General features: G+C 42.0%; 1 protein-coding gene across 1 annotated transcript in view; it reads right to left on the minus strand.

Moving 5' to 3' along the window:
• Positions 1-890: 890 nt before the first annotated feature.
• WNT4 (Wnt family member 4) overlaps positions 891-27,718 on the minus strand; it is a 107,592-nt gene continuing 80,764 nt past the window's right edge. The window contains exons 3-5 of the mRNA XM_063942960.1: positions 12,125-12,256; positions 10,303-10,445; positions 891-6,490 (exon numbers count right to left, since the gene is read on the minus strand). Of these exons, the coding sequence (XP_063799030.1) occupies positions 6,023-6,490; positions 10,303-10,445; positions 12,125-12,256 (743 nt within the window). The 3' untranslated portion in view covers positions 891-6,022. The remainder of the gene's footprint in view (positions 6,491-10,302; positions 10,446-12,124; positions 12,257-27,718) is intronic.

A 27,718-nucleotide genomic window follows, 5' to 3' on the forward strand; every position in this document is an offset into this window, starting at 1 on the left:
GGGATGAGACCTCTGGACAGACACTGGGGGTCATTCAGATCTGGTCGCTGCTGTGCTTTTTTGCACAGTGGGCGATCAGAACCGAACTGCTCATGAGTATGCACCACAATGCGCAGGCGCAATGGACGTCTGCAAAGGGGATCGCCGGTCAGCGACGAGACTGTGTGATGGATCCATTCGCACAAGTGTTGGTGTTTGTGGGTGGCAACTGACCATTTTCAGGGAGTGTCCAGAAAAACGCAAGCAGGATCAAGTGTAGTCAGGGAGGGTGTCTGACATCAAATCCGGTTCCGACAGCCTGATGTGATTGCAGCGGCTGTGTAAGTCCTGGGCTGCGCAGAGAATGCACAAAATCAGTTTGTGCTGCTCTGCTACACATGCGATCGCACACTTGCACAGCGAAAATACACTCCCCCTGTGGGTGGAGACTATGTGAACGCAGGACAGCAAAAATTGCTGCCTAGCTATCAGATCTGAATGACCCCCACTGTCTGCGGTAACCAACAAAAGTCTACAAAACAAGTTTAGGCACTTGAAATAACTGTTTAATGATAATTTTCCATAGGATGATAGTGTTTGGAAAGCTTAACATACAAACAGTTGGAGTAGGGTAATATTTTATTAAAGGAAGTTGTAAAATATTCAAAACCCTTTAGAACATCCCTACTTGAGACGAAAATGTTTTCCCACAGAATTGTCTATAAATGCCAAGAATAGTAATTTATCATGTAAAACTGGAGTTAATAACTGCCAGTTGTGTCTTATATTAACTTTTTGATAAGGATTCACAGATGTCCATGTCTTGTTATCACTAAAAACCAGGTGTTAAATTGAGAACAAATTTACTGTTTTATTCTTTGGAGAAAAAAAAGAAGCCACGACACAGTCTATATTGAAAGGTATTAAAAATAAACTAGCATTTTATTTTAATTCAAGAAGGACACATTTCTGTTATTATAAAAACCATTAAGTGGTCAAAGAAGTCAGAATTTTCTTTTTTCTAAAATCTATGTTGGGTAGGTAATGTGACAACATGTGAAATGTATTATGTTCCAGTTCTAAAAAGAGGCACAATTGTGTGATTACTTTCTTCAATGAAAACTAGATTACTAACTTATTACGAAACATTAGGCAGTAGAAAAGATTTTTCACATTAATTTTTGTTTTATTTTCTTTCAGTTTAAAAAAAAAAAAAAATTATAATTTGGGAGAACAGACAAGAATAATTTTCTTGTTAATTTTTTCCTAAAATATAATTACATATGAATTTATTTATTGATAATTTCCGCGAATTAAGGAAATATTTGTTAAAAATACTCAATATTACATTTATTTTAAGAAGAATTAAGCATGACAAACTGCAACAGAACTCAACATGAAAATGCAGTTGCTACTAATTAGGATTTCAAATCCCTAAGTGGATAACATTACATGACTACATTAGTGTAAAACTATACAATACAAACTACAACTAGAAGACCGATTTTTGGTCTCTGTCAGTTTGGGGATCATGACAGTAATATAGTAATTTTTTTTAATGTTGAATTTCACAGGGGCTTAAAAAATATCCTTCTAAGCTGAGCAATTTTGTAATTAAAAAGTTAAAACCTTAAGTTAAATAATCAACACTGCTCCAAAGGGTTTCACTGAGACTCTACTGCTTATTGCAAACCAACAGTAAGCAGTAGAAATGAGCTATGACACTTCTCTATCATAATGGATAACCCCCAATTATTGGAATTTTTAACACTATGATTTCCAGAATGCTCACTTTCCAGGGAATAGTATATTGGAGATGTGCCAGAGGTCAGTTAAGAATTTTTTTTACTAGACTTATTGCACCTTTTAGCAATACAATCAACTACAGGGTTTGTTTAATATAAAAAAAAGGAAACTTTCATAAATGCACATTTCCCTACTCTCCTGCAAAGTCCAGTAGACTACTGAATTTCAGTGAGTTCTCCTGAACTTCAAGGGGAGTAGCCAAGTTTCAAGATCCAGCCCAATTTGTAGGGGACTGCTTTGTTAAGACTTGCCCCCTGGTTGTAGAGATCATAATTCTTTGTACTGTGCATTGGGAGGTGGGGCTTAATTATGCAAATCACATCACCATGATCCCAGTTACAATGCCAGCAGGTATGCATTAATTTAAATTATGCTTTATGCGAGCTTAATTAAATCAATGACGCAGATGAACTAGCTCGCTTTCAAAGGGCCACTAAGCCTACAACACAAGTTGGTTCAATATGAAAAATTATGTAACAACATCCACAAATGTGTGTGTCCCCATGCTTCTGCAGAACATATGATGTTTGGCATTGTGGGGGCTCTTTTAGTATTACAAACCAATACAGCCAATGGTTGTAAATTGCACTTGGAGATTATAATTTTTTCGTAACTGGTATGCAGGGGAAATACTGTAAATACTGCAGCTTTATTTTAAATCTGCAATTTAGAATTGAATTAGGACACTTACCTGTCCCAGATCTAAATCTGCAGCACATTTAACATTTTATACCACACCCCTCCCCCTCCCTCATTACCCCTTGTTTCACCAATGTGAAAGCTGCACTTTCTATCTGGATTTACTCCTAATTCCAAATATCTGCATTCACTCTGGAGCTATGTGCAAGCTATTGCATTCTGAAATGAGACATGCCACACTAAGTAATGGGCTGAGGTATCCTTTAATAATGTCCCAGATAGGAAGCCCAACATGCCTAGGCAAACACATCTCCGCTTGTGATCACAGCTTTACTTAATATATTTACAGTTCTGATAAATTCCTGAAATGTATTTATATATTTCTGATTGCTATTAGTAATCCCATATAAACCAACTTGTATTTTAGGTTTTAGTTGTTCTTTAAGCAATATGGTAACTCTAATAATTTATTTTCACATTTCAGAAGTTGCTAAAGAACATTAATCTTGATAAAAAATAATTTAATGGGGGGTGCAATATAATTTTCACTTTTTGAAAATACAAAACAGTTTCATTATGTCATCTTATTTCCTGGCATATGCATAAAAAGTAGAGATGAGTGGGTTCGGTTTTACTCGGATCTCAAAACGGCATCTTATTGGCTCACGGATGTCACGTGTTTTGGATAGCCATTAAGAAAAATCCAGATAAAACTAAACTGGCGTTAATTCTGGCGTTAAATCCGAACCCGCTCATCTCTAATAAAAAGGAACAAATGGGTTTAAATATGCAATCAAGTATCAATGACATAACATCTTTAGAAACAATGATGATCTGTTTTCAATGTCACCTGGAAGTTCGTGGGACACACCAAACAAAACGTTTGCACCTGGTGGGTGTGTTCAGTACTACATACCTTCAACAAGAAACATGAACTACATACAGTACCGTCAACAAGAAACATGAACTCGTAAGGAAACTGAACCATTTCCAAATTCCCAGTGTTCCATCTGTCTCAGCAGCCTTCCAGCACGTCATTGCTTCGCGGCAGAAATCTTAACAGTCAACAAATTTTACAGGCAAATTGCTTGACAACCCGGGAACACTGGCAATTGCTCACTATTTTATTTTAAAACAATTTTCCTATTAACCTATACATACAGCTATCAGGAACATTCAACTCACCTCTCTAATAATTATGAAGCTTACAATTTATGCATTTGAACATTCAACAGAATTTGTAGTCTCTGTGGTCATATAAATCAGTACTACTAACCCAAAGATGCATTGCAGAAGAAATAAACTATTTTCTGTTAATGGGCAAATGGGACCTTTCTAATAAGAGGAGTGTATAAATGTTGTATGTTGTGTGCAGACAGGATGAAACCAGAACAAATTGTTAGACATAAATCAAATATAACCCAGTGATTCTTTAAACATGCTTGAGATACTCGTGTATCATGTTTCTTGTGCTGCAGAAGCAAAGCTTACTTAATCCTCATATTGGATAGTCGTGTATGTCATTAAACAGTCCAAAGTCCATCATTTCTGACTGTTATTCCGGATGTAAAAGTAAAAAAAATAAAAAAATAAAGCATGAATCATAAATATATTGGGGAGGTTGAGAACCATTACAGTAACAGTAATTCTTATTATTACAGCAGAACTAAACCTTTCCAACAAGACAAATATATATTAGTATTAACGTGTGGAATATTGCCCACTGAGATTTCATTTACAGCAGCTTTTTCAGTCTCTTGTAGAAAAGCTCCTATTTTTGTTCCTGTCTAAAAGGAAACGTTTTCTGCAGATATGAGTAATTAATTAAAATAAGCCAAAGTTCCCAACATTCCTTTTTTTTTTAGGAAATATGGTGCTAGGCTACCTTCAACCCGTCTCCCTTTGCCTGAAAACAGGCCCCTAAAACCCTTCACTGATCTGCCTCAATGACTGTTGGGAGGAAACATTACGTAAGGGAGGGAGTGGGTGGTTTAATATCATTCGTTTTTTTACAACCCGTTTCTATCCAAAAATATGGTGTTTATTTTACTATTTGTCCCTATTTATAATGATGTGAAGTGCTTTTATTCTGGGTTATTTTTTACTGTGAAAAAAGTCAAGGTTGATACAAAAGGTATATTTCATGTTTGGCACGTGTAGGTTCTAATCTATACTGAAAACCTGCACTTACACCTTATCCGACAAGGGTGAAAGCTCTCCCTGTTTGTTTTTCAGGGTCATTCACAAAATGGAATTTCTCCAATCTGCACATCCAACTTCCCTTTTTGCTTTTTGGGTGGGTTGTGCTGCATGCACCAGGTAATTGTTCAGTGGAACCCCATCTGCAGGTTTGTCTGTCAGGGACATTTTCATTTGTAAAATTGTTAAATAGGTTATAAAAATATGCATACAAAATATATTATTTCTCCACAAGATTTCTCTTTCATGCCCCATTTTTATGATATATCTATCTAATATTTTATAATAGGCTATAGCACTGTACCTCCCGATACTACAGTGGTAACTATTTCATAGGAATGCAGCTTTTTGATGCTTGTTTGCAGTAAGTGTGTCTTATTAACTGATTCTTCAAAAACACAGCTGTTTACTTTGATATCATTTTGGAAAAGTATTATTTAATGGATATGTTTTTAATGAGATTCCATAATGCCCAATTAACATAAAATGGTTTAAATATATTTCCTTATCTTGGACCCAGGGAGTTACTGTAAAAAAAAAAAGTAGAAAAGTATAAACAAAATGCTAAAAAATAAACCCATAAAACTATAAAGCATATTTTACTTCTTTCAGCATTTTAACATAAATGCCAAGGTAGCAGTTATGCTTCATTCATTCATTCTTGTACTATATTACCCAACATAATTCAGCAGGAAACACACCGAAAAGGAAAAATAACAATTCTATGTGAAGACCAGCATACATCTCTGTCCATAGTCTGTCCTCAAGGAATGAGAATATATACTAAAATCTTTGTATTGATCTCATAGTTTTCTTAATAATCTTTCTTGTACAGAAATATTTGTAATACAAAACATGAATTTATATTTATATACATTGGTATAGATATAAAATACCTATGCTAACATTTTTGTTTCCATTTAAAAATATAATGAAAGTTCATTAGTTATTTTGGTCATTTGGTGGAAGTTAGTTAAATGTCACTGGAATAACAAGGTGGATAGTGGTCACCCTATATAAGTTTCTAGTATTCTCTATTTCTTTTTTCCATTTTGAAGATTGTTGGAGTTAACATTCCTTCAGCAGTTTTTGTGGGTCGTCATGTCTCGTTCTCCGTCACTATAGAAGCAGCAACATAAAGTAATTTCCACCATGTGTAGATGGGAAGCACGGACTCACAACCTCGTTGTTTGTTGGCAATAAATAAGATAAAGAATACAAATATACATCAATGATAATTTGGGACTTTAAATATTCTTAAAAAAAAAAAATCTATTGTCCCTTATCTTCTTTGCAGTCTTTAGAGCTACACCTGTCGTGGTAGAAGGAATGACATTGGTGGCGTGGAGAGATCCAAATCGTCCATTCTGGTTAAATACAGTAGGTTATTTCAGTTAGATCACCGACACGTGTGCATTTCTACTACTTTGTGGCACTGTTTACATTTGACAAAGCAGCACCAGTGGAATTTACAACTGCACCTTTCTATTATTTCAACTTCTTCTGTGTGAAACCCTCGACCACAGCACATTAGCTCACAACCATCAATAGCCTTGGAAGTCTTGTTACACTGTCGGCCAGTAGTTCCTAAGACTCCATTCTTTAAGTCGTGGTCACAAAAATCTGGGCTGGAATCAAGATATACCAAGTCTTCATCTGTGTGTGGTTTGAACTGAGAATTTTTAGGAACCAAGACTTTGGTTGTACCAATCTTTTTCTGCTCCACTTCGGTAGCTCCGTCAAACTTTTCCTTTAAAACGTTTCCAACTTTTCGAAATGGAGGCATGGCCTTCCAGCAAGTCTTCACCTCACAGGATCCAGAGACACCATGGCACTTACATTCCACTCGCATGTTGTTAAGGATGGCCTAATAATAAACGAGAGAATAGTTCAGGTGACAATTTCATTTTATTATATTTTCAGACAGAACAGGAAGTATGTGTACAGGAAGGAAGAGTGAGCAAAATCTTATGTTGGGATGCAGTTAATTTGCCGACGATCTTAATCCTAGCGGTCAGGATCCCGACGCCGGAATCCCGAACGCTGACAATGCTGACAGAAAGAATCAGGTCTAACAGTGGCTATTCCCACTTGTTGGTGTCCACGACACACATAGGGGGTCATTCCGAGTTGATCGCTCGCTGCTGTTTTTTGCAGCGCAGCGAACAGGTTACTACTGCGCATGCGTATGCACCGTCGTACGGGTACAAAGCGGATCATTGCTGGGCGATGGATTTAATGAAGAATCCATTTGCACAGCCAATCACAAGGAGATTGACAGGAAGAGGGCATTTATGGGTGTCAACTCACCGTTTTCAGGGAGTGTTTGGAAAAACGCAGGCGTGTCCAGGCGTTTGCAGGGCGGGTGTCTGACATCAATTCCGGGACCAAAAAGACTGAAGTGATCGCAAGGGCTGCGTAAGCCCAGAGCTACTCAGAGACTGCAAAAAATGTTTTCGTCCCGCTCGGCTGCACACGCGTTTGCACACTTGCAAAAAGAAAACACACTCCTCCGTGGGCGGAGACTTTGCGTTTGCACGGCTGCTAAAAGTAGCTAGCGATCGATCAACTCAGAATGACCCCCAAAGATTGAGAACAGAACCTGTGGCAAGTGCAGCGAGCCACCGAGCCTGCAAGGGGACTCTTTGCACTCGCCCCGCTACCGACATACTGTATACCGGGATGCCGTTGTCTGTATCCTGATGGCGGCCATCCCGGCTCGTTGGTATATCATATTGATCCCCTTATGTTATATCCCTCTCAAGTGTGCAGTTCAATATTAAGGGGGAGTATCCTATTAGCCGCCATAATTTTTCTTGTGAAAACAGACAGTTTTTTGCCAGATGGTAATTATGCGAGAAATCGTAAAAGCCGCGGACCTATGTGTTTTCGCAGCCGCGATCTATAAGAAATGTTTACTTATTGGAGATTTCGTTTTTCCTGCCTAAGGCAGTCGAAACAAAATCCCTGATAAGTACCGGCATCAGAGCTAATAGGATAGCCCCAGGTGAGTGGATTACTGGGGATAATTGAATACTACCCTAAATTGGAATGACATGGGCAGGTCACGATTTGCTCTGGGTGGCTGGGGGCATGAACTTATTTTGGAAAGTATGCACATCACAGAAAAATGTTGACTCCTAAAGCACATAGCAAAGCAAGAAAGTGGTGTACAGGTACAGTAAACAAGGTACTGTAACCCTTAATGTCAGTGTCTGTTGTTTTATGAGCACACAGTAGTTCTAAAACACTATCTGATTGTTCACTCATGTCTGTGTCCCCATCTTTCATTTCTATTCTTCGTACCCCAACCATTTCCCTGTATTTAAATTCTGCCCCCCTCACCTCCCCTATCTGTATCTCATCTCAAAGCCCTTACCTCCAATCCTCCCCATCTGTTATCTCTATCCACCTTACTCACTTCTCCATCTCCCTGGCTCTCATGTGTCTTCCTTACCTTCCGGCCTCTAACGTCTGTCTTTGTCATCTCCCTCCTAGTCTGTCATGTCTGCTCCTTTAAAACTGCCATCTCCTCACCTATATCCTACTTACCGCCTGTCTCCCTCTGATTCATCTCTGTCTCTCTCAAACCCCCCCCCCCCCCCCCAACCGTCTTCCTCCAACTAATCTTTGGCCCACCATCTCCCTGTCTCTTATATCAGTCCCTAATATCACAGTCCCTCTTAGTTCAGTGTGTGTTTGGGGGGTGGGGTTGTTGGGACAGTACAGACCCCTCCTTTCAGATCCTGCAGACTGATCCCAATGGGGCTGCTTGCTGCAGGTATTATTGGGGGAAGCACTCCTAAACTAACAGCCCTAGCCATAGAAGACAGTAGAATGTATCAATTGACCATCAATAGTTAATAACAATTGATTGTTTGCTACCAATGGTTGATGAGATCTGATGTTTCTGCCCCATTAATGACAGAAAAAGGTGCAATGTTTTCTTTTCTTTCTGATGAAGGAGCATGTAACCTAGCTCCATCGTCAGTTATGCTTACTGTACTTCTATATTGACCTGTCAGTTACCCCTGCCCCATTCAGTCCCACTCCCAAGCCTGTTAGAGACATTACTCTCAGTAAGAATGTTCATCTATGGGTTCCTGCCAGTGGTTTGATGCCATCAATGGTGACCCCTTTTATGGCCATCTTTAGAAGTAAGGCTATGTCTGTAAGTCTGCCAGTCAGTGAGATCTGTGCAGAGAGGGAATAGGTCCTCCCTGCAGTTAGACACACACTGAGATTATATAATAGATTCTAGCCGAATACCTGTGCTTCGCTACAGAATTTCAAGTCTAATTACAAAGAGATGAAGTTCGCTGGTATTTAAGCAAATGTACTATTGGTTTTTAAACTTTTTTTACATATATCTTTGTCAGGCCGTACCTCCGGACGGGCCCTCCCTGGATTGAGGCTGTCAAAAGGCTGATGCTGAGGAGAATAATCCACCTCCTTCTCTGCCCCATCCTGCCTCTGATGCTGCCCTGCTCAGTGCTGTAAATGCTGAGGCGACAGGACAAGCTCCGCCCGCTGTATGTTAAATATGCAAGGTTTGCAGGGATAGGCTGACTCTATTCCAAAGGGGGCTAGATCTCCTTGCTTAGCTTCTCGCTTTCCTTAGGGCTCCTCCTTTGAGATAAAAAGGTAAGGATTTTCGCACAACACTTGAGTCACTGGGAGAGCTGTCGGTACCCTTTACACAGCAGATAAGAAGTTGCTGACTATAAAGCTTTCCTTTAATGCATTTAAGAGTGAAAATATCTATCTCTCCTTTCCTCCTATTGCTCTCTGAGAGGTTCGGCAATGTTTTGTTCAAGTGACAGGTTAACCTCTGATAATTGAGACACTACCCTCTCCTGACTGGAAATAGGTTGGTTAAGTACTTATATCTGAAACCTATGTATATAAAAGGCAAATACCACTGACTCATTACAAAATCTCCTGAACCATAAGACTGGACTGCCTTGCCAGTGGCAGTTGCAGAGCAGTCCATTATTCAAATAGGGGAGCCACACCCAGTGATGTTTGACAGTGTTTAGGGGTGGCAGTTGATGTGGCTCCCCTATTTGAATAATGGACTGCTCCGCGACTGCCACTGGCAAGGAAGTCCAGGAACAGAGCATTGTTTTCTCCCCCCTCCGCAACTTGGTATCACCAGCACCATGCATTCTTTATAGCCCTGGCTGGGTGGGCTGTCTTAACTCTGCTCTGTGAGGTGCGAATTTCCAATAATCACCTCACCCCTTTTAACCCTTTTGTGGGTGGAATTTTGAAAAATCCCTTCTTAGTGGGTGCCAACAACACAAAATCAAGCTACTGTGCAAATGTCAAGTTCCTAGTTATTATGTTTCAGGAGATTTTGTGATGAGTCAGCGGTATTTGCCTTATATATATACATATATATATATATATATAATTCATAGTTGTCTGCCCTCTTGTGATGTCCAGAAGACCACAGAAACAGACCCGTTATACAATGGAATGAGTTTTGGATGCTGAGCTGTGATGACATAAATTGTGTCACCATACCACCTTCACTTCACACTTTGACTGAGTATATTACAGTATAAATGTATAAGAGCTCTTATAAATGAAAATCTTTGCACTTTGTGTTAAAGTGCACAGTATCTGTAGTTAGAAACGAAAACTTATGTGGTTAATAAAACATGATATCCTTACCTTGCGTCCTGCCTCATTATTGTGGAGATTCATGAGAGCGCGACTAGATGATGCCCCTTTGCTTCTCTCTCTAACATCTACAAATGACTGTGAAAAGGCTACGCCGTATGCAATATTATCCGAACAGCCAGACCACTGGAACCCTAAAGGTGGACGGAAAGTACAGTTTATCCTCTGCAGAAACAAATAATACTTTCCCAGTTTTCCATATCTCTTTTGAATTTTTTTTAAATTGTATTTTAAAAAGGTCATATGTTACTGCTTGTTCTTGCATACCCTGTATTATAATAGCTTTGATAATAAATTGCTCTTCATTTAAAATAACAATAATTATCTGAGTCATTTATTTTTCTACAATTTATTAACCAAACTGCCCCTAGGTTGTAATGGGCAGGAAGCTGTATAATAAACACTCAAATAAGCAACTAGGTGTGAAATTAAAGGCACAGGTATCAGTAATTAATGTCAGACTGGGGCAGGCGAGTGTCATACAAACTTCCACCTAAAAGATTCTTTTACAGAACAATGATTACATTATCAAGGTGTAATGGTTTAATATGTTATGAAAAGTGAAGATAGGAAATATACAATAGAGGATGATCCGTCAGTCTCGATTACTATATAGGAAATTAGAGATTTATGTCCCTTTACATTTCGCTATTTTTAAGCTGTCAACCATGTCTGAGCACGGGCATTCAGTTGGTTGAAATTCAGTTAATTTTCTGTTTTAATGCTATGTTTATAATTGAAATACATTATACATCATACAGTATTTGTTTCTGTGCCATTGTTTCAATACTTGTGCTTATCTCTTATCCCACGATACAGCAATAAATTAATTGTTGCACTGGTAATCCACCAATATATGCAAAGTATTTTAATTACTCATGAGGAAAATCAATACTTCATACTTATGTAATATTATTAAATGTGAAATTCCCTTAATCTCCCTTTATATACCAGTATGATGCAAATTAAAGAATTTAATAAGGAATGTTCACTTTCAGTAGTTCTATTATCATCCTCTCCCTAAGTATGGATCACTGTGGCCATTTTTTCAGGACCAGCCTCTCACCCAGAAAGGTTCAACCTCTAAGATAGCAGAACACGCTGCCTTGTAACTGTGTTGGATACTACTAAAGGCAAAGTTCCAAAAGGAGAACCCTCCTCAATCTGCTAGTTAAGCACATGCGAAATTATGGTTAAAACACTTTTTAAAGTGAACCTTCCCTATTTGAGGGGAATGGAACCGCCAGGATCATTCCAATATTTATAGAGATTGGATGTAGGAATACCTAACCAAGCAGGCATCCAAGGAATGCTTATTAATTATACAGTATGCTTAAATCTTACCAGGTGATAGCCTCATCTACCAAAGGTCCCCAGCCAATAGCTATAAATATTACATTGCTGCTGGAGGACTCCATTAAACTGCTATTAAATGATGCCATTTCAAAGCAAACATAAGGGACCGAAACAGTAGCATGCTGAGACATATTTGTCATGTAGGTTACAGGCTCAGACCCTACCCCCAGTGGTAATAAGTTCCAGTGGCAGAACCCCATTCATCCTTACACTTTTACTTCTAGCGTTTCTGCCCCAGAGTGCTGTTTGCACAGCATTTTGAGGCGTGATTTTGGCAGGGATATTGGCAGTCACAGCCACTGCTGGGGTGGGGGTCGGAGCAGGAGGAAGAAATTAGCTGGGAGAGGCACACGGACAGTACGGTCACATGGGACGTTCCGGGATAGAGTGGGCAAGTATGGTATAAATAGGAAAGTTTACAGCTATGTGATTACATACTGTAGATATTTGCTTTTACCTTGGGGGCTGACCCCATGCACGGTCCTATCACAGCCACATTTTTCTAGGTCTCCGCTACTACATGCCCGAGTCACTGCGAAGGCTACTCCTGCTGAAGATATTGCATACACAAAAGCTGCCTCTCTGGTGCCTGGAACAGAAAAATTATAGGTTATGAAAAATCACTAACTTTTTATTAATTATTAACCCCTATTTGTATAAATGTAATTTTGGACATAATAGGCCAATAAAGCATGCTTGAGTATGTATCGAAAATAATCAGAAGACCAAATCAAAATCTGATTTTGATTATTTAGATTTAAGTTTGGACAGATGGCTGCAATAGGCTCATGAACTACTGCCTGAGTCATGACTAACCAGATATGTCCAATCGCTGGACCTGTCCATCTATTATTAACTTAGAGGGTTTTTTTCACCTTCAGACAATTTTAATGCAAGTGCAAATGAATCATTGTTTTATCTTTCTGGCACCTTTCTCTGTTATTCAGTGTGTGCTTACAGCATCAAGAACAAATGATAATGTCACCCTGAAATAAGACAAGGCTTTTCTGTGCACTCTGTACTGGTCCAACTATGGGCCTAATTCAGAGATGTATGCAATCGTCATGTCAACATACATCTCCGATGATGTGAGATCTGCAAATTTGCAGATGCTACACTGTGTATGCGCAGATCTTGTTCGTTAGCAGTCCCTGGATGCCAGGCTGCGGACATTTGGGAATGTTGGGGTGGCGGCGACAGGGAACGTTTGTCTAAATGAGGGCATGTCAATCAGTTCTGTGTTATGCAGAGGCCAGAGTTTTATGGACCTCTAAACCATGATTGTACTGGGATACTCAGATGTCCGATAAAGGTCATACAGCATGGCAAGACTGAGCACAGCAACAAGACACAAGGTAGCTAAACTGCATCAGCAAGGTCTCTCCCAGGCAAAGATTTTAAAGCATACAGGACAACGAACCCAAACATACAGCCAATGTCATTAAGAACTATCTTCAGCGTAAAGAAGAACAAGAAGTCCTGGAAGTGATTATATGGCCCCCTTAGAGCCCTGACCTCAACATTATCGAGTCTGTCTTGGATTATATGAAGAGGCAGAAGTATTTGAGCAAGCCTACAACCCCAAAAGATCTGTGGTTAGAACTCCATGATATTTGGAACAACCTCCCTGTTGAGTTCCTTCAAAAACTGTGTACAAGTGTACCTAGAAAAATTTATGCTGTCTTAAAGGCAAAGGGTGGTCACACCAAATAATTTAGATTTCTCTTCTGTTCATTCACTTTGCAGTTTGTTAATTAATAAAAATAAACAATTAACACTTCTATTTTTGAAAGCATTCTTACTTTGCAGCATTTTTCTGCACCTGCCTAAAACTTTTGCACAGTACTGTATATATCATACATATGTAGCCAAACTCATCATTGCCACGATGCATACACACGTGCATACTGTACGCATCTTGGAAATGACTAGCTGCACCTGGCTGCACCAATTTGCACCCACAATCCATCAATGGGCCTAATTCAGACCTGATCGTAGCCGTGCAAAATTTTGCATGGCTACGATCAGTTACTCAGACACGCGGGGGGATGCCCAGCACAGGGCTAGTCCACCCCGCATGTCAAGCCCTAACACCCCCCCTCGCACGGGTACAAAAGCATTGCACTGCGGCGATGCTTTTGTACCTGGAGAGTAGCTCCCTAAAAGCGCAGCTCCTGCGCGCTGGCAGGGAGCTACCCGTCACTGTCCGGATCGCAGTGGCTGCATGTGACATCACGCAACCGCCACCTGCATGGTCCGGGCATGCCTACTTTGCGAGAAAAGTCTCCAATACAAGTCTGTTGGTGTGCAGCTGCAGTGTGAAAAAGATGTTATGCTGTATGAATAAGACGCAATGCTGTGTGAAAAAGATGTTATGCTGTATGAAAAAGACGCTATGTGGTGAGAAAAATATGTTATGCTGTATGAAAAAGACGCTATGTGGTGAGAAAAATATGTTATGCTGTATGAATAAGACGCAATGCAGTGTGAAAAAGATGTTATGCTGTATGAAAAAGACAGAATGCCGTGTGACAAAGACGCTCTGTTAGGTGAAAAAGACACTGGGGTCCATTCGTGAAGCAGTGAAAAGAGTAGAGAAGTGAGCCTGTCGAGAAGCAACCAATCAGCTGCTCCATACAATTGTATAGTATGCAAATTGTTAATGTTACTTCAGTGCTGATTGGTTACCATGGGCAACTTCTCCATTGGCTCACTTCTCTACACTTTTTACTGCTTCATGAATAGACCCCTCTGTCCCTCATTCAGATGTGTTTGGAGTTGCTGTCGTTGCTGCTTAAATAGAAGCAGCAGCGATAGCACTAATTTGGCAAAGCAGTAGGAGGCATCATGCCTCCTACTGCATTATTGATCTGAACTGTACGCAGTATTGGATCTTCCCCTGCACCATCGGGTGGCTTGGGGACGGGGTAGTATTGGATCTTCCCCTGCACCATCGGGTGGCTTACTGACAGTCTGATGCCGTCGCTACATCCTCTTTTGCAGGACCTGTTGCGCACGAGCAGAACGGGTCCTGCATACGTGCAAAGTGTCGAACATCGGTACTTTATGCATCAGGGCACATCTCCAACCACATCTAAATGAGAGCCACTATGCTGTGTGAAAAAGACGCTGCTCTCGGTGAAAAATATGCCATGCTGGGCGATATAGATGCTAATGCCGTGTGAAAATGATACTATGTAATGTGAAAAAGACGCTATGCCGTATGAAAAAGATGCTATGCTGTGTGAAGAAGACAATGGACTAAATGTAATAGCCTGTGAGCTGCCAGAGGTGCAGGAATATGTGACTCTGGTCATGTTTTTAAGCAAATATTCTCAGTTGCAACTGATGCTGAATGAGGCCCACTATGCGGTGTGAAAAAAACACTATGCTGTGTGAAAAACTCTATGCCATATGAAAAAGATGCTATGCTGTGTGAAAGACTCTATGCCATGTGGAAAAGACGCTATGCTGTGTGAAAGACTCTATGCCATGTGGAAAAGACGCTATGCTGTGTGAAAGACTCTATGCCATGTGGAAAAGATGCTATGCTGAGTGAAAGACTCTATGCTATGTGGAAAAGACGCTATGCTGTGTGAAAGACTCTATGCCATGTGGAAAAGACGCTATGCTGTGTGAAAGACTCTATGCCATGTGGAAAAGACGCTATGCTGTGTGAAAGACTCTATGCCATGTGAAAAAGGTGCTATGCGGTGTGAAAGACTCTATGCCATGTCACAAAGGTGCTATGCGGTGTGAAAGACTCTATGCCATGTGAAAGGCTCTGCAATGTGAAAAAGACGCTATACTGTGTGAAAAAGATGCTATGTTGTGTGGCAGACTCTATGCCATGTGAAAAAGACGCTATGCTGTGTGAAAAAGGTGCTATACGGTGTGAAAAAGATGCTATGCTGTGTGAAAGACTCTATGCGATGTGAAAAAGATGCTATACTGTGTGAAAAAGATGCTAAAGTGTGAAAATATGAACCTAGCTAAATCGCATCAAGCTTCTCATGCCATATAGCGCACAAACACTAGGACTCCGGAGTATGTACATGGAAACATCTGTATGGTCAGCTCAGCATCAGACACTTTATGAACAGCATAAAAAAAAAGAGAAAGAAAATCTAGATAGAAGTTGCTGTTAAGTTACTACATTTTCAAAAGTCTCATAGTCAAAGCAAGCATCATGTGCCACAGAACATCATAGCAGCTGTCCCAGTTTACCCTTGCAGCATTCTTCTCCAAATATTTATTATATCTAGTTCAGAGAAAAGCTTTCACTGTAAATCTGGGTGCTTGCTGTTTAACCTGATAACAAAATTGCACGTGCTTCCTTTGCCACAGTTGTACAGTACAATTCATTTGTAGATCTCACCAATAACAGTACAATTTTCAGACGATCAGATGCAAGGTTTCAGGTAATGGAGGGGCCTATTTATTTATCTACTTATCAATCACAATAATATTTTATTTTATTACAGCTCATTGCTGCATTTACTGTGACATTTTATATTGACATGGGCCCTCATTCCGAGTTGATCGCTCGTTAGCTACTTTTAGCAGCCGTGCAAACGCATAGTCGCCGCCCACGGGGGAATGTATTTTCGCTTTGCAAGTGTGCGAACTAGAGATGAGCGGGTTCGGTTCCTCGGAATCCGAACCCGCCCGAACTTCATTTTTTTTTACACGGGGCCGAGCGACTCGGATCTTCCCGCCTTGCTCGGTTAACCCGAGCGCGCCCGAACGTCATCATCCCGCTGTCGGATTCTCGCGAGGCTCGGATTCTATCGCGAGACTCGGATTCTATATAAGGAGCCGCGCGTCGCCGCCATTTTCACACGTGCATTGAGATTCATAGGGAGAGGACGTGGCTGGCGTCCTCTCCGTTTTAGAGAAGAGAGTGAGACTAGAGTAGAGAGAGACACAGTAGTAATTTTGGGGAGCATTAGGAGGAGTACTACTACTTGCTGAAGTGATAGATAGATAGATAGTGTGACTGTATAATGTATATCTGACTTGTGGGGGAGACACTGACAGTGGGGAGCAGTTAGAGTCTGAGAGCAGGACTCAGGAGTACATATAACGTACAGTGCACACTTTTGCTGCCAGAGTGCCACACTGCCATTGTGACCACACTGACCACCAGTATAATATATATTGTGATTGTCTGCTTAGGAGTACTACTTGCAAGTTGCTGATAGTGTGACCAGTGACCTGACCACCAGTTTAATAATCACCACCAGTTTAATATATATATATATATATATATATATATAATTGTATATAATATATATATAATATTGTATACCACCTACCCGTTTTTTTTTTCTTTCTTCTTCTTTATACATACTACTATAGTAGCTTACTGTAGCAGTCTGCGGTGCTGCTGAGCTGACAGTGTCCAGCAGGTCCGTCATCAGTCATTACATAATAAATATATATACCTGTCCGGCTGCAGTACTAGTGATATTATATATATATATATATATTGATTTCATCTCATTATCATCCAGTCTATATTAGCAGCAGACACAGTACGGTAGTCCACGGCTGTAGCTACCTCTGTGTCGGCAGTCGCTCGTCCATCCATAATTGTATACCACCTACCCGTGTTTTTTTTTTTTTTTCTTTCTTCTTTATACATACTACTATAGTAGCTTACTGTAGCAGTCTGCGGTGCTGCTGAGCTGACAGTGTCCAGCAGGTCCGTCATCAGTCATTACATAATAAATATATCTACCTGTCCGGCTGCAGTACTAGTGTGATATTATATATATATATATTGATTTCATCTCATTATCATCCAGTCTATATTAGCAGCAGACACAGTACGGTAGTCCACGGCTGTAGCTACCTCTGTGTCGGCAGTCGCTCGTCCATCCATAATTGTATACCACCTACCCGTGTTTTTTTTTTTTCTTTCTTCTTTATACATACTACTATAGTAGCTTACTGTAGCAGTCTGCGGTGCTGCTGAGCTGACAGTGTCCAGCAGGTCCGTCATCAGTCATTACATAATAAATATATCTACCTGTCCGGCTGCAGTACTAGTGTGATATAATATATATATATATTGATTTCATCTCATTATCATCCAGTCTATATTAGCAGCAGACACAGTACGGTAGTCCACGGCTGTAGCTACCTCTGTGTCGGCAGTCGCTCGTCCATCCATAATTGTATACCACCTACCCGTGTTTTTTTTTTTTCTTTCTTCTTTATACATACTACTATAGTAGCCTACTGTAGCAGTCTGCGGTGCTGCTGAGCTGACAGTGTCCAGCAGGTCCGTCATCAGTCATTACATAATAAATATATCTACCTGTCCGGCTGCAGTACTAGTGTGATATTATATATATATATATTGATTTCATCTCATTATCATCCAGTCTATATTAGCAGCAGACACAGTACGGTAGTCCACGGCTGTAGCTACCTCTGTGTCGGCAGTCGCTCGTCCATCCATAATTGTATACCACCTACCCGTGGTTTTTTTTTTTCTTTCTTCTTTATACATACTACTTTAGTAGCTTACTGTAGCAGTCTGCGGTGCTGCTGAGCTGACAGTGTCCAGCAGGTCCGTCATCAGTCATTACATAATAAATATATATACCTGTCCGGCTGCAGTACTAGTGTGATATTATATATATATATATATATTGATTTCATCTCATTATCATCCAGTCTATATTAGCAGCAGACACAGTACGGTAGTCCACGGCTGTAGCTACCTCTGTGTCGGCAGTCGCTCGTCCATCCATAATTGTATACCACCTACCCGTGGTTTTTTTTTTTTTCTTTCTTCTTTATACATACTACTATAGTAGCTTACTGTAGCAGTCTGCGGTGCTGCTGAGCTGACAGTGTCCAGCAGGTCCGTCATCAGTCATTACATAATAAATATATCTACCTGTCCGGCTGCAGTACTAGTGTGATATTATATATATATATATATATTGATTTCATCTCATTATCATCCAGTCTATATTAGCAGCAGACACAGTACGGTAGTCCACGGCTGTAGCTACCTCTGTGTCGGCAGTCGCTCGTCCATCCATAATTGTATACCACCTACCCGTGGTTTTTTTTTCTTCTTCTTTATACATACTACTATAGTAGCTTACTGTAGCAGTCTGCGGTGCTGCTGAGCTGACAGTGTCCAGCAGGTCCGTCATCAGTCATTACATAATAAATATATATACCTGTCCGGCTGCAGTACTAGTGATATTATATATATATATATTGATTTCATCTCATTATCATCCAGTCTATATTAGCAGCAGACACAGTACGGTAGTCCACGGCTGTAGCTACCTCTGTGTCGGCAGTCGCTCGTCCATCCATAAGTATACTAGTATCCATCCATCTCCATTGTTTACCTGAGGTGCCTTTTAGTTGTGCCTATTAAAATATGGAGAACAAAAATGTTGAGGTTCCAAAATTAGGGAAAGATCAAGATCCACTTCCACCTCGTGCTGAAGCTGCTGCCACTAGTCATGGCCGAGACGATGAAATGCCAGCAACGTCGTCTGCCAAGGCCGATGCCCAATGTCATAGTACAGAGCATGTAAAATCCAAAACACCAAATATCAGTAAAAAAAGGACTCCAAAATCTAAAATAAAATTGTCGGAGGAGAAGCGTAAACTTGCCAATATGCCATTTACCACACGGAGTGGCAAGGAACGGCTGAGGCCCTGGCCTATGTTCATGGCTAGTGGTTCAGCTTCACATGAGGATGGAAGCACTCAGCCTCTCGCTAGAAAAATGAAAAGACTCAAGCTGGCAAAAGCACCGCAAAGAACTGTGCGTTCTTCGAAATCCCAAATCCACAAGGAGAGTCCACTTGTGTCGGTTGCGATGCCTGACCTTCCCAACACTGGACGTGAAGAGCATGCGCCTTCCACCATTTGCACGCCCCCTGCAAGTGCTGGAAGGAGCACCCGCAGTCCAGTTCCTGATAGTCAGATTGAAGATGTCAGTGTTGAAGTACACCAGGATGAGGAGGATATGGGTGTTGCTGGCGCTGGGGAGGAAATTGACAAGGAGGATTCTGATGGTGAGGTGGTTTGTTTAAGTCAGGCACCCGGGGAGACACCTGTTGTCCGTGGGAGGAATTTGGCCGTTGACATGCCTGGTGAAAATACAAAAAAAATCAGCTCTTCGGTGTGGAAGTATTTCAACAGAAATGCGGACAACATTTGTCAAGCCTTGTGTTGCCTTTGTCAAGCTGTAATAAGTAGGGGTAAGGACGTTAACCACCTCGGAACATCCTCCCTTATACGTCACCTGCAGCGCATTCATAATAAGTCAGTGACAAGTTCAAAAACTTTGGGCGACAGCGGAAGCAGTCCACTGACCAGTAAATACCTTCCTCTTGTAACCAAGCTCACGCAAACCACCCCACTAACTCCCTCAGTGTCAATTTCCTCCTTCCCCAGGAATGCCAATAGTCCTGCAGGCCATGTCACTGGCAATTCTGACGATTCCTCTCCTGCCTGGGATTCCTCCGATGCATCCTTGCGTGTAACGCCTACTGCTGCTGGCGCTGCTGTTGTTGCTGCTGGGAGTCGATGGTCATCCCAGAGGGGAAATCGTAAGACCACTTTTACTACTTCAACCAAGCAATTGACTGTCCAACAGTCCTTTGCGAGGAAGATGAAATATCACAGCAGTCATCCTGCTGCAAAGCGGATAACTGAGGCCTTGGCATCCTGGGTGGTGAGAAACGTGGTTCCGGTATCCATCATTACTGCAGAGCCAACTAGAGACTTGTTGGAGGTACTGTGTCCCCGGTACCAAATACCATCTAGGTTCCATTTCTCTAGGCAGGCGATACCGAAAATGTACACAGACCTCAGAAAAAGAGTCACCAGTGTCCTAAAAAATGCAGCTGTACCCAATGTCCACTTAACCACGGACATGTGGACAAGTGGAGCAGGGCAGGGTCAGGACTATATGACTGTGACAGCCCACTGGGTAGATGTATGGACTCCCGCCGCAAGAACAGCAGCGGCGGCACCAGTAGCAGCATCTCGCAAACGCCAACTCTTTCCTAGGCAGGCTACGCTTTGTATCACCGGTTTCCAGAATACGCACACAGCTGAAAACCTCTTACGGCAACTGAGGAAGATCATCGCGGAATGGCTTACCCCAATTGGACTCTCCTGTGGATTTGTGGCATCGGACAACGCCAGCAATATTGTGTGTGCATTAAATCTGGGCAAATTCCAGCACGTCCCATGTTTTGCACATACCTTGAATTTGGTGGTGCAGAATTTTTAAAAAAACGACAGGGGCGTGCAAGAGATGCTGTCGGTGGCCAGAAGAATTGCGGGACACTTTCGGCGTACAGGCACCACGTACAGAAGACTGGAGCAACACCAAAAACGCCTGAACCTGCCCTGCCATCATCTGAAGCAAGAAGTGGTAACGAGGTGGAATTCAACCCTATATATGCTTCAGAGGTTGGAGGAGCAGCAAAAGGCCATTCAAGCCTATACAATTCAGCACGATATAGGAGGTGGAATGCACCTGTCTCAAGCGCAGTGGAGAATGATTTCAACGTTGTGCAAGGTTCTGCTGCCCTTTGAACTTGCCACACGTGAAGTCAGTTCAGACACTGCCAGCCTGAGTCAGGTCATTCCCCTCATCAAGCTTTTGCAGAAGAAGCTGGAGACATTGAAGGAGGAGCTAACACGGAGCGATTCCGCTAGGCATGTGGGACTTGTGGATGGAGCCCTTAATTCGCTTAACAAGGATTCACGGGTGGTCAATCTGTTGAAATCAGAGCACTACATTTTGACCACCGTGCTCGATCCTAGATTTAAAACCTACCTTGGATCTCTCTTTCCGGCAGACACAAGTCTGCTGGGGTTCAAAGACCTGCTGGTGAGAAAATTGTCAAGTCAAGCGGAACGCGACCTGTCAACATCTCCTCCTTCACATTCTCCCGCAACTGGGGGTGCGAGGAAAAGGCTCAGAATTCCGAGCCCACCCGCTGGCGGTGATGCAGGGCAGTCTGGAGCGACTGCTGATGCTGACATCTGGTCCGGACTGAAGGACCTGTCAACGATTACGGACATGTCGTCTACTGTCACTGCATATGATTCTCTCCCCATTGAAAGAATGGTGGAGGATTATATGAGTGACCGCATCCAAGTAGGCACGTCACACAGTCCGTACTTATACTGGCAGGAAAAAGAGGCAATTTGGAGGCCCTTGCACAAACTGGCTTTATTCTACCTAAGTTGCCCTCCCACAAGTGTGTACTCCGAAAGAGTGTTTAGTGCCGCCGCTCACCTTGTCAGCAATCAGCATACGAGGTTACTTCCAGAAAATGTGGAGAAGATGATGTTCATTAAAATGAATTATAATCAATTCCTCCGTGGAGACATTGACCAGCAGCAATTGCCTCCACAAAGTACACAGGGAGCTGAGATGGTGGATTCCAGTGGGGACGAATTGATAATCTGTGAGGAGGGGGATGTACACGGTGATATATCGGAGGATGATGATGAGGTGGACATCTTGCCTCTGTAGAGCCAGTTTGTGCAAGGAGAGATTAATTGCTTCTTTTTTGGTGGGGGTCCAAACCAACCCGTCATTTCAGTCACAGTCGTGTGGCAGACCCTGTCACTGAAATGATGGGTTGGTTAAAGTGTGCATGTCCTGTTTATACAACATAAGGGTGGGTGGGAGGTCCCAAGGACAATTCCATCTTGCACCTCTTTTTTCTTTAATTTTTCTTTGCGTCATGTGCTGTTTGGGGAGTGTTTCTTGGAAGGGCCATCCTGCGTGACACTGCAGTGCCACTCCTAGATGGGCCAGGTGTTTGTGTCGGCCACTAGGGTCGCTTATCTTACTCACACAGCTACCTCATTGCGCCTCTTTTTTTCTTCGCATCATGTGCTGTTTGGGGAGTGTTTTTTTGAAGGGCCATCCTGCGTGACACTGCAGTGCCACTCCTAGATGGGCCCGGTGTTTGTGTCGGCCACTAGGGTCGCTTATCTTACTCACACAGCTACCTCATTGCGCCACTTTTTTTCTTTGCGTCATGTGCTGTTTGGGGAGTGTTTTTTGGAAGGGCCATCCTGCGTGACACTGCAGTGCCACTCCTAGATGGGCCCGGTGTTTGTGTCGGCCACTAGGGTCGCTTATCTTACTCACACAGCTACCTCATTGCGCCTCTTTTTTTCTTTGCGTCATGTGCTGTTTGGGGAGTGTTTTTTGGAAGGGCCATCCTGCGTGACACTGCAGTGCCACTCCTAGATGGGCCAGGTGTTTGTGTCGGCCACTAGGGTCGCTTAGCTTACTCACACAGCTACCTCATTGCGCCTCTTTTTTTCTTTGCGTCATGTGCTGTTTGGGGAGTGTTTTTTGGAAGGGCCATCCTGCGTGACACTGCAGTGCCACTCCTAGATGGGCCCGGTGTTTGTGTCGGCCACTAGGGTCGCTTATCTTACTCACACAGCTACCTCATTGCGCCTCTTTTTTTCTTTGCGTCATGTGCTGTTTGGGGAGTGTTTTTTGGAAGGGCCATCCTGCGTGACACTGCAGTGCCACTCCTAGATGGGCCAGGTGTTTGTGTCGGCCACTAGGGTCGCTTAGCTTACTCACACAGCTACCTCATTGCACCTCTTTTTTTCTTTGCGTCATGTGCTGTTTGGGGAGTGTTTTTTGGAAGGGCCATCCTGCGTGACACTGCAGTGCCACTCCTAGATGGGCCCGGTGTTTGTGTCGGCCACTAGGGTCGCTTATCTTACTCACACAGCTACCTCATTGCGCCACTTTTTTTCTTTGCGTCATGTGCTGTTTGGGGAGTGTTTTTTGGAAGGGCCATCCTGCGTGACACTGCAGTGCCACTCCTAGATGGGCCCGGTGTTTGTGTCGGCCACTAGGGTCGCTTAGCTTAGTCATCCAGCGACCTCGGTGCAAATTTTAGGACTAAAAATAATATTGTGAGGTGTGAGGTATTCAGAATAGACTGAAAATGAGTGGAAATTATGGTTTTTGAGGTTAATAATACTTTGGGATCAAAATGACCCCCAAATTCTATGATTTAAGCTGTTTTTTAGTGTTTTTTGAAACAAACACCCGAATCCAAAACACACCCGAATCCGACAAAAAAAATTCGGTGAGGTTTTGCCAAAACGCGGTCGAACCCAAAACACGGCCGCGGAACCGAACCCAAAACCAAAACACAAAACCCGAAAAATTTCAAGTGCACATCTCTAGTGTGAACGCCTGTGCAGCCGAGCGGTACAAAAACATTTTGTGTAAAACAAGACCAGCCATGTAGTTACTTATCCTGTGCGATGAATCCGGAATTGACGTCAGACACCCGCCCTGCAAACGCCTGGACACGCCTGCGTTTTCCCAAACACTCCCAGAAAATGGTCAGTTGACACCCATAAACGCCCTCTTCCTGTCAAACTCCTTGCGATCGGCTTTGCGAATGGATTCTTTGCTAGAACCATTGCACAGCAACGATGCACTTTGTACCCGTACGACGTGTGTGCGCATTGCGGTGCATATCATTTGCCATTTTTTTAAATGATCGCTGCGCAGTGAACAACGACAGCTAGCGATCAACTCGGAATAACCCCCAATATTGCTGTGGCAGCTGTGTGGTACCAAGCTGGTTAATTTACCACTTCACCTTGGTAAAGATATGTACAGTATATGCATGAACCATGGACTTGCGCATATGCAGTGGAACTAAAAACAAAGATTTGGCCTTTTCACTCCACTAGTAAAATAAAGAAAAACTGTTAAAGCTGTATGGGCAGGATGTACTAAAGCCTAAAGTGCAATAAAAAACCCCAAAACTGAATTTTTACCACATATTCCATATGTACCAAGCTTCAGAATGCAATGCATTCTGGAGTTTGAAGCCAGTGGTTAATGCCATGTTTGGGTGACACCCAAAAGAAGTCTATGGGGTTCTTTTTATATTTCTTCCTGAGAGGGATACAATCGAATCCCTCCCAGTGCCCTCAGCAGCCGCCATGTCACTCTGTGCATGCGCAGCAAGGCACAGGGTCGGCGACAGGGGGGGTTAAAGGGGACACCTTTACCGGGACCAAAGGATCAGATGGGCCCTAAGAATATGCTATTTAGTGCCCAGCAGGGATGTGAGCCATCTTGTCCAAATAGGGCAGCGAGCTGTAGGCTGTGTGGGCTCAGAGTGACAGAAGCATCCAGAGCCGGCCCTAACCAATATGATGCCCTAGGCAAGATTTTGTCTGGTGCCCCCTAGCACCACCGCTAGTTCCGCCTCTGACCCTGCACCCCTTTCCCAGCACCATCACCCCTCACCCAAAGCAGTCCTTTTTTTTTGTTTTCCTACCCCCTGTAATTGAAATAAGAACAGTACACACATTCGGCGCACAGCCCAAAAAGGTATGTGTTTTTGCTGGCAAGGGGCATGGCCACACAATAGTACCCCCAATTCAAATTATGCCTCACAGTAGTGCAACTTTATTCACAATTTATTATGCAATAGTGTCCCTTATTCACATTACATCACACAGTTTACCTTATATACGTTACTCCTCACAGTAGTGCCCCTCATTCACATAACATCATACTGAATTGCTCCTTATTCACATTACACCACACCATAATGCTCTTTATTCACATTAGTGCCTTTTCTATACGTTACGTCACACAGTAGAGCACCTTATACACATAATGCCACACATTGGTAATGCATTTATACACATAATACCACACAGTAATGCCTGTTACACATATGACACACATCATTAATGTCCTTATAAACATAATGTGCCTTATACATTATGCCAACCCTTATTAATGCCCTTATACACATAATTTTCCTTACACATATGCCGCACATTGTTAATGCTCTTATGCACATAATGACACACATAGTGCCCCTTACACATATGTTACACATTATTAATGCCCTATACACATAATGACACATATAGTTCCTGGAGTGAGTCAACTGGCAGCTCTATTACGTCGAGTGCCTATTTTTTTATGAAAATGCATCTTATTTGCATTGCTATGTGGCTAGGATGCACAAGCAGCTTCTGCTGCTTAAAATGATATGCGGCATGCCTATATACTGTGTGCGACTGTGGCTGTATCTGCATACGAAATGCTACACACAGAATATAGGCATGCCGCATATCATTTTAATGTGCCCCTAGGCATACCAGATGCACTAGGCAATTGCCTAGTTTGCCTATGCCTAGGGCCGGCTCTGGGAGCATCTCACACACAGTGACTGTGGGGTGCAAGTGTGCGTCCACTATGCCAGGTCCAGCTCTGTTGCAGGCAGTTTCGGGACATGACAGCAGCTCCGCCTCATGGTACCTGCTGTGCAATGTTCGGGTCTGGATACTGGTGAGTGCAGCGCAAGTGAGTCTCTCCCGGGGCAAGAGTGGATTGGTGTGGGGATACAGGGCATTAGGATGGGGTAGTTGAGCTGAGAATGCAGCATGAAGTCATTGTGGAGAGACAGACTGTAGAGTTTGTGGGAGGAAGGAGAAATATACAAATTGATATATTTATATAAATAAATATATTTATTAACAGTTTCTTATATAGCAAAGCAAATTCCGTTGCGCTTTAATATATATATATATATATATATATATATATATACACAAATATATATATATATATATATATATATATATATATATATATATAAAATAATCTGAAGGGGCCCCAGAGATATCACTGTATGGGGCCCTGAGATTTCTGTTGCCGGCCCTGGCATGGCCCCCAGGTCCTAAAGCTTTGGAACCCTAGCGCTGTCCCAGAGCCTAGAGCACGTTCACAGATCTCCGGGAAAATGGCACCATGCCATATTCCCAGTGACTTATGCAACGCTACTGCTGCGCCACAGGGCTGTGGAGGGTGAGTATTAAAATAATGGATGCAGAGTGCCCAGGGGCCCGTGTGCACCGCACACACTGCACCCATTATAAATATGCCAGTGCTTCCAGGTTTGGACCACAGCTGAGTAACTGTGCATGCGTGGCTATCCAGCTGCACATGCGCAATGCGAAAATCATGCGACTGGCATAGAGATCATCAGCCCACTAAAGAGGGATCGCAAAGTTCCACTAAGACAGGACTGCCCCATTGAAGTTAATGGGCTAATGCCATCTGACGATGACATCAGCACATGCATGCAAGATCCAAATATCTATGCCATCCTAATCTCATTACATTCCATTACCATAGAAAATGATGGGGACTGCTGATGCGAGGACTGGCGACTGGAAAAGTAAAAATCAGGAGATATTTCAGATATCTGCTTTCTTTTTTTACACTTTTGGATTACTTGATTCTGCCTTTAAACTTGTGGAAATAGTAGTTTCCAAATATGTTTAGCACAGAATTGCTTGATAAATAGACCTCTGAATGTGTTGTTACCCATATATGATTTGAATTTCTTACAGAAGAAATCCGATTTTAATATTGGAAATTAAAGTGTATGGCCGGTTTCAACATTTGCTCTAAAACACCATGTACATGTTTTTATTTATACCTATACATGAAAGTAATAAATGGGTGTTTTGTATAAAAAAAAAAAACACATTTTTAAACCACTAACATCTTTTCTCCTCCTAAAATACTTCAAGTTTGATCCTAATCAAGCACATTACTGATGCATTTATTTAATATAATATTATTATTATTATTATTATTATTGTTATTATTATTATTATTATTATTATTATTATTACATTTGATTACAGTATTGAAAATCATTTCAACAACTGCAACAACTGCAACACTTAGAAAACATGAGGATATAATTTGTACTGTATGATGAGTACATTTTGGTACTGGTAAGATTTCTGTGCAATCTGCACGATCTTTAAGGGTCTTTAAAAATGTTATGCAATCACAGAAACAGCATAGAAAATACTAGAAGTATACAGTATTTATATGTAAGTGCTAAATACATTTTAGAGAGTAGATGTGATACAAATACAATATTCAAGCTTAGCCAGGGTCCATGCATTAATTAACCACATCAGCAAATATTCTGTGCATCCT

The sequence above is a fragment of the Pseudophryne corroboree genome, chromosome 10 (assembly GCF_028390025.1).
Source record: "Pseudophryne corroboree isolate aPseCor3 chromosome 10, aPseCor3.hap2, whole genome shotgun sequence".
Classification (NCBI taxonomy): domain Eukaryota; kingdom Metazoa; phylum Chordata; class Amphibia; order Anura; family Myobatrachidae; genus Pseudophryne; species Pseudophryne corroboree.